This window comes from Ceratotherium simum, chromosome 17, assembly GCF_057802395.1.
Source record: "Ceratotherium simum simum isolate JZ-2026a chromosome 17, ASM5780239v1, whole genome shotgun sequence".
NCBI classification, from domain to species: Eukaryota; Metazoa; Chordata; class Mammalia; order Perissodactyla; family Rhinocerotidae; genus Ceratotherium; species Ceratotherium simum.
The window spans coordinates 25,955,224-25,975,309 of record NC_141916.1 but is presented as its reverse complement, the minus strand read 5'-3'; the positions used below and the strand labels follow the sequence as shown (position 1 = coordinate 25,975,309).

General features: G+C 36.1%; 1 protein-coding gene across 10 annotated transcripts in view; it reads right to left on the bottom strand.

The window, feature by feature from the left end:
• Positions 1-6,376: 6,376 nt before the first annotated feature.
• The window catches only part of YAF2 (YY1 associated factor 2), a 65,920-nt gene continuing 52,210 nt past the window's right edge, over positions 6,377-20,086 (bottom strand). For 7 of the 10 annotated variants that reach the window (XM_087442554.1, XM_004428898.3, XM_004428899.3 and 4 more), the window contains 2 exons: positions 9,008-9,160; positions 6,377-8,226 (listed from right to left, as the gene is read on the bottom strand). In XM_087442554.1, coding sequence (XP_087298680.1) covers positions 7,989-8,226; positions 9,008-9,160 — 391 coding nt within the window. In that variant the 3' untranslated portion in view covers positions 6,377-7,988. Of the gene's footprint in view, positions 8,227-9,007; positions 9,161-20,086 lie in introns of those variants that run through there. The other 3 variants (XR_015554963.1, XR_001390939.2, XR_015554965.1) reach the window with 3 other exon arrangements.

The following is a 20,086-nucleotide window of genomic DNA, read 5'->3' as shown; positions in this document are numbered from 1 at the left end:
ATTTATGGGAAGAGCATATCCAGAAGAATAGTCATCCATTTACTTGACATCAGGGTTCTGGACCATATCATCCCTTTAGGTTCGTTTTAATCCTGTAATTAAAAAGGAAATTCTGTTGAAAATTTATTTTTGGAAATTCTATTCCAAAAATAGAAATGATTTTTGTATAACCCCCACACTGTCTTAACTGGTTATCTTGGAGTATAAGGAGATGAGTCCCTGCCCTTCTGATCATATCCAGGATTCACACATTACATTTTGATATTCCTAAAATTAATTTTAAATTATTAAAAATAATTTAAAATATTTTTGATGTCATAATCATTAGGTATTTCTTTCATTATTGTGTGTATGTATGGATTCCTAAATCTTTTTTTTTTAATTTTATTTATTTATCTTTTTTCCCCCAAAGCCCCAGTAGATAGTTGTATGTCATAGCTGTACATCCTTCTAGTTGCTGTATGTGGAACGAGGCCTCAGCATGGCCGGAGAAGCGGTGCGTCGGTGCGCGCCTGGGATCCGAACCTGGGCCGCCAGCAGCGGAGCGCACGCACTTAACCGCTAAGCCATGGGGCCGGCCCCCTAAATCTATTTTTTCATCCCTAGACCACTGTCTTAATTCTCCAATGACAGGCTGGCTATATCCAAATTTTTAATCAATGTTGATCATCCCTTCATCCTCTGAAAAAGGCAAATTTAGGTGCACAAAAAGAAATTTAACAGTAGCAATATTTCTTGTTGTTTAAATTTTGGAGATAGAGACCTCTTACATGATCTGGAAAATTCTTGGATTCTGGATAATCCAAATCTCAAGGATCTTATATTTAAAAGATTAATCTTGATTTTTCTTATAGCTCCTAGTACATGTTGGATATTTAATAGACATTAAACTAATGAGTGTTTTTATTTTTTTATAAGTCTTCTCTTAAGTCACTCTAGAGCAAATTTGGGGTCCTGCTCAACATTTCTTCCCACTTCTGTCTACCTTTTAGTACTTCTTTTAAAAAAAAGACATACTATGGTGAAAAAGGTAAATTCTATACCTTTTAAGAGTAAAGTTCAAAAACCTTTTTATATAACTTCCACTTTATAAAGGCCTATGCATAATCTAATTTAATCTTTATAATATTTATATGAAGTAGGAGATATTTTATTCCTTTAAAAAGCAAGAAACTTGAAATTTAGAGCAGTCTGTTAACCACATTGCTAATAACAAAAATCCATAATTCGAATGGAAATCTTTGAGGACCCAAAACACGTTTGTTTTTTCCAAAACACCATGCTATCTCACTATGAACAAATAAATGCTAAATTGAGTGATGCAAATTAGAAGTAAAAGTAAAAAGGGAAAAAATTAATATTATACGAAAACCTCTTAGACTGGTCTTGGGGATTAAAAGAAAACTTACAGAGAAATACAAGTCAGATAAGTTGCAGAGCACACAGAATCAGAAACTCAGACTAAAAGTGAAGATCATTCTCTCCTCCAGTTGGCCTCGAATGAAATTTTTCCATTTTCCACAGTCTATTTCCTAGAGACATTGTTGGACTGGAGAAAAAAGTTGGAAAATAGTGCTGTCAGTTTGAACAAAAAGTGTATCATTTTAAGTGTTCATTCAGACCAGTAAATGTAGGAAAAGCGTGCGGTCAGGGGTAGGATGAAACAGTAAAGTGATTCTCTCCATTCTCAAAAAACTCAGCTGTAAGCCACAAGATTAGAAAAAGTGGCAGTGGAAAACCAGTGAACGGGGACAACTTAGGTCCTATATGATCCCAGAATTTAGCTGGCATTTCCATCCACAAGGGAGGGAGAGAATGGAGAGGCACAGTGGGGAGGGGGATAAGGAATATCTGATGGACATCCCTGTATTTCTCCCAAGTTCCACCTTCAGGAACCCTCCATTCCTATTAATACCATAGATTATAATATAATATTAAAAAAAAAATACTGTCAGTAAAATTAAAAGCTAGATTTGCAGGGAAATTTAGTCATAGGGAAAATTACGATTAAAACACATATGCACAAGTTCTCCGAAACCTGCCAGCAATCAAGGTCATGATTACAATATTAAGTAACAGATAAGTCTCTCCTGACCCAGGTTCCCAAAAATTTAAGGCTGAAAATAATTAATAATTCTGATACCGTTACACTTCAGAAGTCCAGTGCTTAGTTGGAAAATAAAATCAGAATTCTTGTTACCCATATTCCTTTCTATACAGAAACTACCTCATTAGACAGTCCTATGTTATGTTTGGTATCTTTTTCTTTTTACATTTCTATATTTTATTTTTAATAAAGTAAAAAAAATGACTCTTTCTTGCTCTAATTAAGTTAAGGTGTCCTTTATTTTATCCTGTACTGGAAACATAGGCTTTTTTATTTTTGCTTATTAAAGACCAAAAGCTACGTCTTGGGCCTAAGGCCAGATCACTCTGCTCTTTTCTTCTGAGAACTCAGCCTACTTTCCTTTCCCTTTTTTTTTTTTTTTTAAATGCTTTCACTGCCACTTTGTCCTTTAGGAACCTTCTTCTCCCAAACTGGTTTCACACAGTATCCCAACTCTTCTCAATCTTGCTGACTCTAAAAGTAAACATAGGCTCATTTCATTGTTGCTATTATTATGAATTAAAAGAGGATAGTGAAAATAATACACATAAAAAAGTCTAAATTAATGAATCTTGGTACCCAGTTTCTGAATTCTCTTGCTAAAAGCGTTAATGGAAATATGAAGTTGAGATGGTAGCTTTCATCCAAACTCCCTACTTCCAGGTGGGTAAGCAGATCCAAACTTAGATGTAATTTCAACACCTGCCAAACTCGTGTATTATTTCCACTCCTCAGGAATTCCAGTTGGAGAGGAGGCACCCATTTTACTGAATCCTTGCCCCAAAAAGTTCCTGTTGGGGCTTATCCTCACACCTTGAAATAAAGCAGTTTTTTGAGATTTTTTTTCCCCCCAAAGCCCCAGTAGATGGCTGTATGTCATAGTTGCACATCCTTCTAGTTGCTGTATGTGGGACGCAGCCTCAGCATGGCAGGAGAAGCGGTGCGTCGGTGCACGCCCGGGATTCGAACCCGGGCCACCAGTAGTGGAGCATGCGCACCCAACCGCTAAGCCACAGGGCCGACCCTGAGATTTTTTAAGAAGTATTACTATGTAGCCTTATTTACAGAAGAGACGTGAGGAACTTTGTAAGAACACGAGGAAAAACAAGTAGATAAAAATTGGAATCTAGAAAAATACAAATCAAGTATAACAAGTTATAATGTAGACATGCAAGCGACTGAGCCCTACATAAGTATTAAAAGTAAGCCTAATATTAATCTGAGATTTCTCACGACCAAAGCAAAAACTGAGGACAATCAATGAAGGATTTGCACTGTCCATAAGAAAAAGACAAACTGATTTCTGAGGTGAAGTAAAGCTTTTCCTGAACAGGTCAGAATAAAATTGCTCATTTGGATTCTGAGTGATGTAATGTTTCCTCAATATCTTCACAAAAAGGCAATAGCAGACCTCATTCAGCTGTTTATTGATTTTTAAAAATTAGTATAGGAAAATGATAAATAATCTCGCATTACATGGCTTAAAGTCTTAAATTTTGAAAATTCAAGCTGGAGAAAATTCAAAATGGTAGCTGGCTAAAACTATAGTGATACCCAACATTAACAGCTGCAACTATCAAGACGAGATCCTAACATTTTCAGTGTGCATTTGCAGTGGATACTTAGGCCATGTTGAATTTTCTAGAAACAAAAATGTGGCAAGCACTTCCTCTTCTCTGTTACTTCTGTATCTTATACATATTTTTATTGTTGCAGTGATGGCATTTATTTACAGATCTCTAAGATATAAATGCCACACCTTTGTCCTCTTCATAACCAACCCCTAGCCCAGTGCCTAGCACACAAAAGATACTCAATAAATATGCATTGATGTGCATAATACTGATGTAAAGAAAACCTAGATCAGGAAAATACTGAGAGTACTGCAACAGTAAAATAGCGACCACACTCTACAACTACTGACAGGAAAAAATAAAAACCCACCAAAAAACGATTCAGAACGTGAAACATGTCCCAGAGCACTGCAACTTTTCAAAGCTTACTTGATTTTTCCATAGAAGGACCTGGTCTCATCATGGCATTTCATATGCTCCAGAATTGGCCCATTCCATAAAGGCAGGAATATCTGCACTGGCCAAATACAAAGCCACACTAAAAACATAACATTTGAATTATCTGGGCTAGCAGGCATGTGCATTTAGGAATGTAAAGTTTTCATATAATTTAAGGTAAAACTTCTCTTGATAGCTCCTTAAAATGAACTGGTTTTGAAGAAAATCGTTCCTGAAGTTGTTACACACATTGCTGCCCCAGCCAACAGTCTACTAAACACAACTGAAACTTGCATGACTGAGTCATTACAATTTATCACGTTTTTAAAATGTTCTGAGACCGACATGCTACAAGTTCTCTTTGTTCTCTCTCCCTTCTTTCTCTACTTTTATCCAGATTGCAGCCCAATGCCCTATTTTCTAATTTCTGCTACTCTTTCTGCTTTGTTTTTCCCCTTCCTCTTCCCTCATTATTTTTCCAGTTCTCTCCTTACTTGTCTTTGATATTAGTGGGGCTTTTTTCATCACCCTCAGTAGCCAGTGAGGGGCATTCTTTTCCATCTGTTTTTCACAAAATGATCGATCACATCCTATATTCTGTAACCTTCGTTGTCCCTTGATTCTGTTCAGCTCTTTTTGCCACTGATGATTTTTCTAAACTTCAATTTTTCTACATTTCAGTTGTTGATCCAGACACCTGAAGGTGCCTGTGATTGAAGGACAGGGGGCTGGGGGGGTGCTTATAAGTCAAAGCGTTATTTTATGGTTACCCTTCTTACACCCTCTCTTTTCTGTTTTCACTTAATTTTCAAAGTATAGTACAGAAATTTCTATCAATGGCCCAGTTCCTACAACAGGTCTTTAAAAGATTCCAGATAAGAGGTAAGTTGCAGACCAAGAAAGTAAGCAAAATAAGGGCCTCAGTGGAAACTAAAACTTCTAGACCATTTAGCATTAATGCATATAATATGCAGAAACTACATTCTTTTCAGGCAATAAAGATTTTTGTCTAAAAGAATGGCAATAAATATGCTATCAACTTTAAAAGCTGAGGTTTTTCTTCCTTTTTTAATGTTTTCACTTTGTTTACTATCATCACTATAATTCTAGGAAAGCACTTAATAAAAATAAAACCTTTAAGTTATTAAGTCAACTATTTCTACTGTGTAATATAAAAGGTTTTAAGAATACGTATTCTTGTAGGCCTCAAATTATATCTTCACTCTTATATCAAAATAAGGTAATAATTATACTCTGAAAAACATCCAAATTCTTTTTTGTATGGAATTTGGCTAAAAGAACCCACTGCTAAAACCACAGGGTAAATTGATGTAACAGAGCTAAAAATGCAGCCTAAGCCCAGGCTCTGAATCTTTTTGCATATTTTAACATTAGGTCTAAGTATTTATGGAATTTGGGTCTGTTTCCTGGTTTGGAAGTGTTTCCAGGTAGGGTGAAATGAAAGGAGTGAGGATAATTGTGATTAATGAAAGGAAAACAAAATTTCAAACTAGCCAACTCAGTCCATTCCTCCTGTCTCATAGTGCATACCATCACATCAGCTTCTGTAATTATAGAAAGACAGCTAGGATCAGAGCAAACACTGGATGTAGAAAATTCACTGTAACCTAGAGAACACAATTCCTTTCAGTCATCTGAGAGGGCATGGAAATAATTTTTGTTACAAAAACATGTTTGTATTTTTGTAATGGGATTTTACCTATAAAGATAGTAAAGGCTCACATTTACTGAGCGTTCAGTATGCATCAGATAAGAATTTAGATGGACTGACGTTTAATCCTCCCAACAACACTATGAGTTAGATATGATTATCATTGTCCCTCTGTAATAGATGAGAAGTGATGTTGAGCAATTTACTCAAGCTCACTTGGGTTCTACGACAGGGATTCAAACACCAGATACCAGTTAGCACTAATTTCCATGCTATACTGACTCCCCATCTATATGGAAAGATGATTATGCCCCCTTCAGGTAAAATCCCATCTTTTGTCTGGTTTTCCTCACTTTTGCAATATATTTAAAATACATCCTGAAAGTATTTGATCATCATCAGAAGACCCGGTACCTCCAAAGCATAGTTTTGACTTAAAAATTAGAATATTTTCCTATTACAATTATTTGTAATTTTTACTGTGTCTAAAAATGAATATATATATAAAACATTTGAAACGTGAAAAACAATAAAATAAGACGAAAAAAATTCATGTTTTAAAAGAACATAACCAGTTACTAGGGGTTCCACTGAAAGTATCTTATAATAAACACAAATTTTAATTTTTCATTTAACAATACTAAAGAATGAGGTATATAAATGTTTTAAACACAGATTTTTACTGTATGCAATTAACTGTATTTCACAACTAGCATCTTACAAAAAAGACAGTACCATTGTGCCTGTAAAAAGTACTGCAATTAAACAGAAAATCACATTACCACGCGAAACCACCAAATATCACAACCGTGAGTCAGGGTCTACAGGTTTTTTCTTCAAACACTATCATGATGTCTTTATGTGATATTTTGTATCCAAGTTATGTTTTTAAGTTCATTTATATTTCAGAAGTCTCCTATAAGTGGATATATATTAAACAAATGGCTAAGAGAAAGCAGGAGACCCTCGGAGAATTTAAGAAGTACTGTGTGGTTTCTAGGTTGGATTTTTAAATATAACATAAAATATTTTATTAATTGTAAACAAAAATGCAAAATCGGTAGTCATAAAAATATTTTATTGAATTTTACATAATAGTAAGTGGGGCTGTAAATACTTTTTTAATTTCAGGATATTGATGAATGCATAAACTGCAGTTGTGCCTAAAAACAGGGCACTATGATTTTATAAGAATTGTTATATTTAGTAAGAGGCCAATTAAACTGATTTAAGATTACTTATTTTCCAGTTCTGTGCAAGACTTCCCATTTCTGTATTAATTAGATTCATACTTCTATGACCCTGGATAAGTTTGGGGCAAGGAAACAGTGATAAAACTATTATTAAGTTAAAGCTTTTCTAAAATTGCAGCTTTTAAAATATGGCAGATTTCTTTTCTCTTCCGTTTTTGCCAAATGCTTAAAATTATTTGAATTTTAACGTTTTATATAATACAGAAAATACCAGTGTTCAATGACAATAGCACTAAACCTGAATTACAAAGCTAAATAATCAATGTTTTATTGTTTACTAGTCTGCTAGTAAACATTACAATAAATGAATGTTTTGAAAGATACGCAAAAAGAACAGATAAAACCGGAAACATAATTCAGAAACAATAATTTAGTAAACTGTGTCAAAAACATTGGCAACGGTTCATACAAATTCTTTATTTAATAACAATTTTCCTATTTAGCCACACCAAGTACCAGCAGGTGTATTTAAGAGGATACCATTAAGAAAATCCTGTTGCAGCAATAGTTGATTAAGTTGATCTTTGACTTGTATACATATAACTATTTGTTTCACAATTCTCAAATAATACATATTTAGGCAGCTTGCACTATGTTATAAAAATTTTAATTCGTTACATGCCAATAGTAGAGAATTCAAGAATTATGTGTTAGAATTCACTAAACTAAAAGTGAAAATAGACTTACCAATAACACTGCATAATGAATAATTCAACCACATTTTCATGGCACCTTTAACTGTGAAGACCAAAATGTTGAGTCTGGAAATGTTGGGTAGATTGCAATAAAATCCAACAAATTCTCACAAATTTCTATCTTATGTAAAACGCAAATTATGGATTGTGCATGAATATGTTTGTCATGAAAATGTGGTACTTCTTGGCATAATCTGTGTATTTGCATGGTATGACAGAAGTGACCTAAGAAATCGGAGAAAATAAACTTTAATGAGATTCTCCATTCAATGATGAGGCTTCTCCTCTGGGTGAAGATGACCTGGACATTCCCCTTTCTGTGTTGTCAGAGCTAGAGCCACTCTGACTATGCTGATCTGCAGAGGCAGCACTAGATGCAGGCGGTGACTTCGTTTTCTCCTTAAAGTCTGTAATAATGACTGTCAGATCTCCAACGGTAACTTCCAAATGCTGAGCACTACTCCGATCCACATTTTTCAATCTTGGCCTAAACACAAAAGATGATAAAATTTTAAACTAGCTTTTCTCTCTACCAACTTTCTCAGCATATAATGAATAGTAAATTGGGTAAAAATAATAAAATGAATACATCTATGTTTAAAGCTCTAGATTCATATGTAACTAGCCACAAAAATATAACTTTCAAATCATTAACATTAATCAAACCAATCATTTATGAATATTTTTTAATGAGACAAAAAACTGTGATACTCTGGAATGGTCTCTTAATTGTGTTTTCATAGCTGTTATCATAATTTTGCAGAGAGCTTATCAATTTTGTTAAAATAAATGTTTTAAATCAGCAATGACATGGTTGCATCACAGAGGAAGCTGGTAACAGCTAAGCTTGCGTTATATGCAGGGCTGTTACTCCACTGATGTGTACTGATAAGGGCATCATGATTGTCTGTTCTGCTTGGAACCATGATCATTTTGAGTGGTTAAAGCCCATGCAAATATCTGTTCAGTATTGTGACTATCATTCCTGGCTTTAGAGTGAAAAAGAAATACCTCAAACACAAGCATCTTTCAATCTGCTAAAAAAAAAAAAAAAAAAAAAAGGAAGCATCCTTACATTTAAGCTTATATTTGTGGCCTCTGTGTTTAATGTCGAATCTACCTTTCAAACTCAGAAAAACACTTTCATGATACTTTATAATAAAGGAAATGAAATCTTTTACTTCTGCTTTGTATATATCAATGTTAAAAGAATATTAAATGGTTAATCTTATTATTTCAAAACTGCCGTAAAACACTCTTCATATTACCTGGTTTTCTTATGACTGTTCTTTTTGCTAGTTGTTTCCTTTTCACTTTTTTCTTTTTCTACTTTATCTTTTTTCTCTTTCTTTGACTGTGTAGGGGGCACAAACTGTTGAGTAACCTGCTGTGCAACCAACTGGGAGACAGGTCGAGGCTTCCTGTGTGCATGTTAAAAAGAAAGGGTTTTTTATTATTATAACTTAAGAATACATGTTCTTTATGAGAGAATTGGTCAAATTACGAAAAGATATATATTACAATTTTCACGTATAAAAATTCTTCGTATGTAAGGTAATTCAGATGTGCAATTTGAGATCTATATATATACAGACATACAACATTACTGTCTTTCCTATCCAACAAAAATACAACTATAATAAGTTAAAAGTTATAGCCCAAGATACATGGCCAAATCATTAGAATATAACTTTTATATAAATCAACATGAAAATTATTAAAAATCTATATCAAACTGAATGCTCATAGGGAAGCACACATATAAATAAACATGAATATTAAAAATTAAACTTGAAAGTTTACACTGAATTAAGATTTAAATTTATCCCTCCTCCCTCAGAGAAGGAAATATCTAACCATCTGTGACAATGGCTATTTGTTCTTTCCTTTAAAATCTTTCATTTATTCATTTAATAAATATTTGAGTGTCAAAATTTCTCACTGCTTATTGCTCAAATCCTTGAGAGCAGTATCTCATATTGCTTCCTTATACCTCTAGCTGCAATCTCACCGTGCTCTTTTGACCTTGGAGATCTGCCCAGTCCTTTGAGACTTGCCTACTCACTTACTTATTCATTTAAAAAATATTTATTGAGAACCTACTATAGGAACTGCACTGAGATATCTGAAATGTTGCCTGGCTTCAACCTTTGGTGCCAGTACAAGTTGTCACTCTGTTGGCCCAGGGTCAAGGATCCCTCCAGCTTAATGTTGGAACTTGAGCAACTGAGGTCAAGATTCAAAGTGAATAGTCTCTAAGTTCTTAAAATGAGAGAGGGAAAGAAGACTAAGGAGGGGAAAGGGGTGGGAGGGAAAAAGTAAGGGAGAATAAGATAAAAATACAGTCTAACAGATGGTCTACAAACAATAGTAATTTTATTGCCTGGAAAATCTTGACCCTATTTTGGTCAGAAGGCTTATTAAAAAAATCTTTTTTTTTGTTTCTCTAGAGCAAGACAAAACAGAAACCAATGAGAAAATACTGCACAATTTACGACTCAAAGCTTGAAGGAGGAAATAGGAAACAGTATGTAAAACAGATTTCAGTAGCTGGATAATAAATTTTGTTTAGAGCCTACAGGAAGGATGTCCAGGAAAGATGTCCAGTACACAATTTAAAATACAAAACAGGGTTAATGATGTAGATTAAGAGTTACACAAATGAAAGTGACATTGAAAGCATGGTAATTAATGGCTGAGCTTGTTAAGGAAATGAACTTACAAAAAAAGATTAAAGCAGCAGTTCTCAAATTTAAGGTACATCAGGATCACGTGGAAGGCTTGTTTAGCTTGCTTAGCCCTACTCCCAGGGTTTCTGATTCAGTAGGCCTTGGGGTCTAATAATATTTGCATTTCTAACTAGTTTCCAAGCTGTGCTGATGCTCTAGTCTAGCCACTACACTTTGCAAATAAGTTTGAAGAAGTGAATATATTGGTACTACTGCAGCTTAAAGTTTGAGATGGAGAGCAGGGAAATGAAAAAAGCAAGGCTGGACAGATGGGAAGGAACTCGATAACAAAAAGCTAAAGAGTCTGATTTACCCTTAAAAGATGGGAGATCACTGAAGAAATCCAGACTTGAATTTTACAAAGATTACTAGCAGCAGTCTGAAGGGAAAAGGTACGACAGAGGCACGGAAATTGTTAGGAAGCTACTTTAATAATAGATCAGGCAAAAATAAATAGGGCTGAACTACGGAAGCAGCAGTGGGGTTATTTAAGACAGGCTGAAGCTGCAGAATCAAGGGGACATGGTGACTAATTAGATGTGCCTTTCTCACTTCTCAACCAACAAATATTCCTTTAGCAAAACATACAGAAATCCTTGCCCTCAAGTAGCCAACATTCTGTGGGTGAAATCAAACAACAAATAAACATAGAGTCTTAGATGCTGATAAATGCCATGGAAAAAAATTAAGGAAGGAAGGAACATAGGGAGTGCTGGGGAAGGAGCAGTAATTTTATTGTCTGTTTCCTCTTCTAGGATATAAACGCCACAAGGAAAGGGATGGAATTAGCTTTATACACCACTGTATAACTAGTACCTAGGATAGTACTGAAAATATACTAGATACTTAGTATTTGTTGAAGAATGAATGAATGATAAAATCAGGTTTAATGAGGAAGAAAGATGTTTTTTAAGAAAAGGAGTACTGTCTCTAATCTTACTCATTGGCCAGCATCAACCACTCACTACATACAAGTGAAAAAATAAGAGAAGCAAGAATTAATTTCTTTTTTAATCATGTTGGAATATGGAAAGAGAAAGAAAGCTCAAAGGTGTGGCAGGGTTGAGAAAAGATTTGTTTAGACTAGTACCTAGTGAACAGTGAGTCACCTAAAATTGAGAGTCACTCTAAGATATAAAATGCAATGGACGTGTAGTCATCACTTGGTCTCCCAAGGTATTACGGCTCTCTGAATGTCTCCCCTCCATAACAAATGAAGGTTTGACAACTTCCTTTATTACATTTTGTACTGTTGCTCTCTCCGTCACAAAATTTAATGCAAAATAAATTTACAAAAATGTTAATGAATTAAATTGAATTACAATAAAATTTCAAACATTAAAATAAATTTATATTCTTTTGAACCTAGAGTAGAAACCCTGATGTTTCTAGCAATCAATAAATTGATGTTAGTTATTTAGTAGCCATTATTACTAACTTAAGATATATAATTTATTTATATTCTCTTTATTTGTGCTCCCTTTAAGTAAAATTGTATATTTTTCTAGGTTTTTTTGGATTCATTAATGACCTCGGTATCCCAATACTATTTTTCCCATAAGATCTAACATCTCAATCATGGATTCTCCGATCATGAAGATTTTCAAGAATATCAGTATTGTGCTGTGGTTACGTACAGAATATTTTTGTAACACAATCAATCACTGCCCCCCCCCAGCATTTGTCTCCAAGTTAGTGCCCATCTATTATGTGACACTGTTTCTCAGTCCCGCTTATATGTGAGAAAGGCATAATCCTAATTCCCCAACTCATGAATCTTGCAATATAGCTGCTGCCAAGTCTTTTTCAAATTTAACAAGTTTTATTTCTCCAGAATCTTCCTAGAATCATTTTCCCTTTTTATACGGCCCATCAATCTGAAAGTGAAAGCATATTAGTAGACCATGCTTTGCTTCATAAAACCATGAGGTTGAGTTAAATGAATTAATAATTTTTCCATCAGTTATGAATCTAGAATTCTTCTAAGTGTTATACTTTCAGTGGTAAGAACAAAATACTCAGTAAATGTACACTCTCTTACAAGCAAAACCAACGCAGAAAGAACTGGTGAACTGGTTCAACTTTGGGAGAAAAGAAGCACAAAATACAAACATATGTATACATATAGCCTAATTATCAAAATAAAGTTCTCTGCTGCTCTCTAGAGGCTGAATGAGCTTTGAAGATCCTTCATTGAAGGTAGAAAATACGTAGATTATTGATGATCTTTTTACCATGTCATAAAGTGACTCACCTTTACCAAGCCCTATTAAAAAGAAAGCCCTTCTATCTCCAGGGGTCTTAAGAAGGTTTAACTATGATCCCTTTTCTACTTAATGAGAAAAATCTGGAAGATACTAGGGAATTTTAGAGGTGGGAGATAGTTAACTCAGGAAATAAGGGGCAGGCTATCATGTATAAGGTATGCCTTTTTATATTCAGGGATTTATGATTCACGGTTTTGACAATACAAGTGCAACACCAAAGGTTCTGTGATAATGAGGAGAAAAAAGTCACCTACTTAGTACAATAAGTGCTGTCAGCCATGTCCCAACAGCACTCTACTGTCATCTACCTATTCACACGTGTCATGATCAGGCTGTAACTCGTGAAATATGGTGTCCAAAAATTTGGGGATCCCTCTGTGTCCCTATGTATCCTTCACAAATAGCCCAAATAGACTGTGTAAAGTTTGGCAGGTCTGTTGATTTACTGTAACATAAGAAAAAGGGAAATATTTCAACAACCATTTAATGGATATCTCCTACTCATCAGAACAAAATATTTTTAGGAGCTGTTGGACCTCGCATGTGAGTAGGAGGCTGGTGCATGTTGACTGATATATGCTTTTTCTAACTATGTGTCTGCCCTCCACCCTCCCCACCTCCCAATAAAAATGCTGTGTGTCAAAGAGCGTAAGAAAAATGCTTTAAGCTTAATCATCCTCATCTATACTTAGCTTTGTCAAGTTGGACAGGCAAAACAAACAAGATATGAAACAATTACTGATTCTATTCTAAAAGAGGCAGCATTATTCATAGCTCAGAAAGAAGTAATCTGCTTCATGACACTGAAATATATGGTAAATTGAAGCAATATAATAAATCTCAATCAGTAAAAAAGGCCGAACTAAACCGAAACCTGCTGTGAGTCTGTTGATATATTGCTAATAAAAGCCCAAAAATCTAACCAAGGGAGATTTTATAAGCAGCCACCCTGTTTGAAAATGTATTTCACATTGACACGTGTCAGGCACTAGGTAAGGTGAGGGAAATTCCCCATGAACAAGACAGACTCTGTGTCATCACAGAGCTTACTTAGTGGATGAGATAGAAACCACACAAAAGAAAACTAAATAAAAGTAAATTTTGTCAAAATCACTAAGAAGAAAAAAATGGTATGCTGTGATTTAAAACAAAAAAGAGGGGGCCACCCCTGTGGCTTAGCGGTTAAGTGCGCGCGCTTCACTGCTGGCGGCCTGGGTTTGGATCCCGGGCGCACACCAATGCACCGCTTGTCAGGCCATGCTGAGGCCGCGTCCCATATAAAGTAGAGGAAGACGGGCACAGATGTTAGCCCAGGGCCAGTCTTTCTCAGCAAAAAAAAGAAGAGGATTGGCATCAGATGTTAGCTCAGGGCTGATCTTCCTCACAAAAAAATAAATAAATAAAAATTTTAAAAAAATAAAAGAGGACTTATTATAGACAGGGTAGAAAGAACTTTAGTTCATGTTTAAACCATCAGTACACAGGGAAAAACAGCCATCACCATGAATCCTTTTTTAAAAAATATTTTATGAATAATTTACAAAAGAAATAAAAGAACAATGAATATTAAAAATTTTAGTAAGACTTTAAAACATAGTAAACCCAAACTTTTATTCCATAATAACTTAGTTTTGAAGGTATAGAGACTTGAAATAGACAAAGTGTTTTTTTTGTTTTTGTGAAGAGATCAGCCCGGTGCTAACACCTGCCAATCCTCCTTTTATTTATTTATTTATTTTTTTGCTGAGGAAGACTGGCCCTGGGCTAACATCCGTGCCCATCTTCCTCCACTTTATATGGGACACCGCCACAGCATGGCTTGCCAAGCAGTGCGTCAGTGTGCACCTGGATCCCCAGGATCCGAACCGGCGAATCCTGGGCCGCCGCATCGGAGCGTGAGCACTTAACCGCTTGCGCCACCTGGCCGGCCCCTAGACAAAGTTTTTTTAATGTAACTAACTCCTCATCAGCTGTTATGCCTAATCCTAGGAATGTTTCTATCTTGTAAATACTGATTTCTGATTTCAAATACATCTCTAGGAGATTCTGGCTCATCTTTACTTCCACTTCTTCTTCTGAAAACCTTGACAGCTCATAATTTTTTGAAGAGAGGACATTTTCTCTGCTCCAAAATTACCAATCATTTTCATTTTTAGACTAGATATACATACCTACCCTTCAGCATCTGTCCACTTATGTATTATAGCAAGTAAATTTTGGTGCCCAATATCACAGAAGATGAAAGAATACCATCACATGTCCTATAGTGAAACAAGATGGTTCAGGCTCATTGTTGCAAAATACTGCAGTATTTCTGTTGAATGCCTCTCTGTGAAAAACCATATTTCTTTTTTGTCCTTAAAAATATATTGCTCATGGAACAATTCTTGAGTTTGCAATAACTCACCCAGAATATTGTCATTTGAAGACTCACAGTCAGAAAGCTCTAGCACCATGCAGCCTACAAAGGGTTAATAAGCATGAAGGGATGTAAGTTCCTCATGTGAACTCCCTAGATTTCTCCCCAAAGCCGTCTGAAGAGTATTCTAGCCTGGCCTGCTCAAACACCCTTCCCTTCCCAGGCTTTCTGAGATAGATCTTATTTGACAGATCAGTTTTTGAGATTTTATGATGGAGAATCAGAAGGAAAGAAAGAAACTGCTAAAAGAGGTTTTGTTTTTGTTTTTGTTTTGTTTTGTTTTTGTGAGGAAGATTAGCCCTGAACCAACACCCGTTGCCAATGTTCCTCTTTTTGCTGAGGAAGACTGGCCCTGGGCTAACATCCGTGCCCATCTTCCTCTACTTTATATGGGACGCTGCCACAGCACAGCTTGACAAGCAGTGCGTTGGTCTGCGCCCGGGATCTGAACCTGTGAACCTCGGGCCACCAAGGCGGAGTACGCAAACGTAAAAAGAGGTTTTGTTTTGTTTTGTTGCGGGAGTTGGAGACGTTTTGAGGAGTGAAGCTTGAGAGCAAAACTATTACGTGAGGACAGAGGTGGGAGAGGGAAAATGATGACTAAAAAATGTTGTTAGGGCTATGTGCCTTTTTTCCACTGTGTTTGAGAAATACAAATAAAGGCTTTGCTACTTATTTTGAAATTGTAAAAAAAGAGTGGCTTAATCTGCAAAATAAATTAATTAGCTTTAGTGGTCTTCCTTCTGTGCACGTTACTATTTGGTGCATAGAACACAATTTCCATAACATGTTATTTTAATTGCGTTTTTTTTAATGGTTAAAATATGTTAAAAAGAAATGTGCATCAAATACTTGTGGAACCCCTGCAGCACCTCTGCAGAATTGTGGTCTTTCACACTCCTGTGTAATGCTATTGATCCTTTCATGGCTGTGTTCTATCTCCCCACAACTGGACTCTTATACCTAACATGGGAAAAGATCCCAACTTACCTATTTTTGTATCCCCAACACCTACTACAGTAGATCTTACGTGTAACGGATGCTCAATAAACACCTCTTGACATTAATGATCATTATAAACGAGTTAAATATGATGCATAAATACAACTATTAATCAACTGTGCGAACACTGATTTGACTAGGTGGCAACTTCCAGGGATTCACTTTCTTGAAAAAATTACTGATGGCATCTTGCTTTTGAGCCATTTAATTCTTTCTCATGAAAATGCATTGAAGGGTTTAATGTACGTGTCTGCTTTCTAAAAACTCTGATTACTAAATCAAAAGATAAAAGAGTCCTTTCTAAGTGGTTTTCCCCACTTCCAAATAATGAAAAAAATCTACTCTGCTAATACCAGCACTATTTGACTTATCAGCAAAATTCAAAAATTACGTATAGTAATAATATTTAAATGTTTTTTGTTATTGTTTTTGCAGCAGAATCATTATGGTAACAAACTCTTACAAGGAATCTCAATATACAAAACTGAAAAACAACCTAACTTCTGTAGGAAGTTGATGTGGAGACTCTTGAGCCCCATTTGCTCAGTGCTCATCCTGGCTGTGAGGAAAACAATTCAGAAACCACTGAACTACACCAATTAATTTTACACCTCAGGTTCAATGTCCTCTCTCTTCTTGTGAATTGCCTAAGTGTGTTTATAGAATGCAAGAAATAATACCCTTCACCATCTCAAGGATCTATGCTGAGAATTATTTTGAAGAGTTTTTACTTCAAGGTCTATATCTATTTAATTTTCATCGTCAAACACTTCTGTCAAAGCCCAGAACACAATTTTCCCTGAACTCCTGGGAGGTGGTGGCAGGGGAGACTTGACTCCTGGCAGCTACCAAGATAGTCCTTGGTAAGGACAAAACAGATGACTACATCAGCTTTATAAAACTAGGTTAGAGTGTTCAGCAATTAAGTCTCTGAAAAATCCCTCAAACAACATCACAGTTCACTTAATTTGAAAGGCTAAGGACACGCTCCAGAGCTATAAACAGGTCATTCTCAACTTTTCCTTCTCCTTAGCCAAATAAAGATCAAGTCCTTTCAATTTTTCTTCCATATTATTCGAATGGTTCCCCTTTATCATTCCCACAAACACCACTCTAGCCTAACCCAATGCACCCTTCTGTACTACCTGCTTGACTCCTTGCCTTCTTCCCTGCAATCCAAGATTACTCTTCCTTACACTCATTTATTTAACAAATATTTATTCAGCTCTCACTATGTCCAAGTCACTGTTCCAAGGACTAGGGACAGAGTACTGAACAAAACTTACTTTTATTGTGTGCTGTTTTATCATGAGGTGACCTTGATTCTTATTTCAGAGAAAACAGAAGGTATTCAATTAAAATTTCCACAAGTGGTGCTGGCCTGGTGGCGTAATGGGTAAGTTTGCAAGCTCTGCTTTGGCGGCCCAGGGTTCTCGGGTTTGGATCCCTGGTGCGGACCTATGCACTGCTTATCAAGCCGTGCTGCGGCGGCATCCCACATATAAAGTAGAGGAAGGTGGGCACGGATGTTACCCCAGGGCTGATCTTCCTCAGCAAAAAGGGGAGGATTGGCAACGGATGTTAGCTCAGGGCTAATCTTTCTCACCAAAAAAAATATATATATATATTTCCATAAGTTCCCATCTGTGCCCATATACTCTAACTTCCCTACCCATATTCCTATGTAAGGCCATGCCCCTATCTGCAGACTGGATCCCTTCTCCAGGACACCACTCCTGCTACTGACCTCCTTTCTCTCCTGCTCCAACAACATTTCCTTCTCTACCAGGTTATACCTGTCAGTATACAAACACATTATAATAATTCTTACCAAAAAGAAAAGAAAAAAAACCCTTTCCTAAGTCCACATCCCTTGCTAGCCACTGCCTCATGTCTCTATTCTCTTTTCCGCTATAATCATCTAATGATTTGTCTATACTTACTCTCCACAGTTCTTTCCTCCATTCTCTCCTGGGCTCACCTCAGTTAGGCTTTTATCCCTACCATTCTACAAAAATCACTTCTTTCAGGGTCACCAACAATCACTTTACCATATCCATTGGTCAACTGTGGCTCTCATCTTACTCAGTCTTTTCAAGCAGCATTTAATTGAGTTTATCACTCCCTGCTTCACACAAAACTTTCTTCACAAGCCACTGGAACACCACACTCTTCCGATTTTTCTCCTGCCTCACCAGCTACTCTTTCACAGTCTCCTTTACCGCTTCCTTTCTCTCTTTTCCAACTTCTAGACTTTGGAGTGCCCCAGGTCTCAGTCTTCAGATATCTCTGCTATCTACACTAACCCTCTGGAGGGTGCTACTCAAAGTATAGTCCACAAACCCAACCGAGGGCATCAGCACTGGGAGCCTCGTGGAAATGAAATTCTCAGACCTTGCCCCAGAACTATGGGTGTTTTCAAGCACGTAAAAGGTTGAGAAATGCTGTCCTGGGTGACCTCATTCCATCCTTGGCTTTAAATACCATCTGTACAATGGTTCTCAGCCCTGGTTCCACGTTACAATTAACCTGTGATGCTTCTTAAAAATAACTGTGCCTAGGGGAAAAAAAGTTAAATTTTGTGAAACTTTATAAATAGAATAAGATTTGTAAAAATGAACAAACATGTAAGAAAAAACTAGATTTTTAACTTGGAACTAATAAATCGAAGATTAATTTTAATAATGAAAGTAGTCCCTGAATAATCTTTTCTGAGCATAAAAGTTTTCATCAAGGACACATATAGACAAGCACACTTACACACACAAAACCCTTCATGTTGAAACACATGAAAAAATGTGATCCATATGATCCAGCTATTCTACTCCAAGATATTAACCCAGAGAGAAGGAAATATATGTCTATACAGTATAAATACTTGGACACGAACATTCGCAGCAGCTTTATCTGTAATGGCCCAAAACTGAAAACAACCCAAATGTCCATCAACAGCTGAATAAAGAAATTGTGGTACATTCATACAATGAAATACTACTCAGCAACAGGAAGGAATGAACTACTGATACATGCAACAACACAGATGAATATTAAAACAATTATGTCTTAAGAAGCCACCCAGAAGAGTACATGCTGTAGGATTCCATTTATAAAATTCTAGAAAATGCAAACTAATCTGTACAGAAAGCAGATCGGTAGTTGCCTAGCAACTGAGGATAGGATGAGGTAGGCACAGGAGAGAAGAACTGAAAAGGGGTACAAAGAAACTTCTGGTGATGATGGATATGTTCACTCTCTTAATTGTGGTGATGGTTTCACAGGTATATTCATATGTCAAAACTTATCAAATTGTACACTTTCATGTGTGCAGCACATTGTATGTCAATTATCCTCAATAAAAGCTATTTATAAAAAAAAGTTTAACCTAACCACTAATCAAATTAAAACAGGAATGCCTGAGCCCCACTCCCAGTTAAAAGAGAATCTGTAGGGGCGGAGCCAGGCTCAGAAATGTTTTGCAAGTTCCAAAGCTGATTCTAAAGTGCATCCAAGATTGAGAACAACTGATCTATATACTGATACTCCGAAATTTGTAACACCAGCCCCAATGTCACCCCTAAACTCCAGACTTACATAACCAACTCTCTACATAACATCTTCACCTGGATGTCTAGTGCCACCTCAAAATAATTTAGTTTGTTCAACAACATACTTTTGAATCCTCCCTTCTCCCACTCTTCTCTTTTTTAACAGTCTTTCTATCTTAGGAAATAGCACTCCATTTTCCAGTTGGTCAGACCAAACACTCAGAAGCAGTGTTCATTCCCCTCTTTCTCTCACACCCACATCTAATTCACCTGCAAATCCTTTCCACTCTACCTTCAAAATATATCTACACGATTTGGTCTCTCTCCCAACCTCATCTTCTATATTCTCCTCTTTGGAACTCTCCCCTCTGTTCCACTGTCTTGG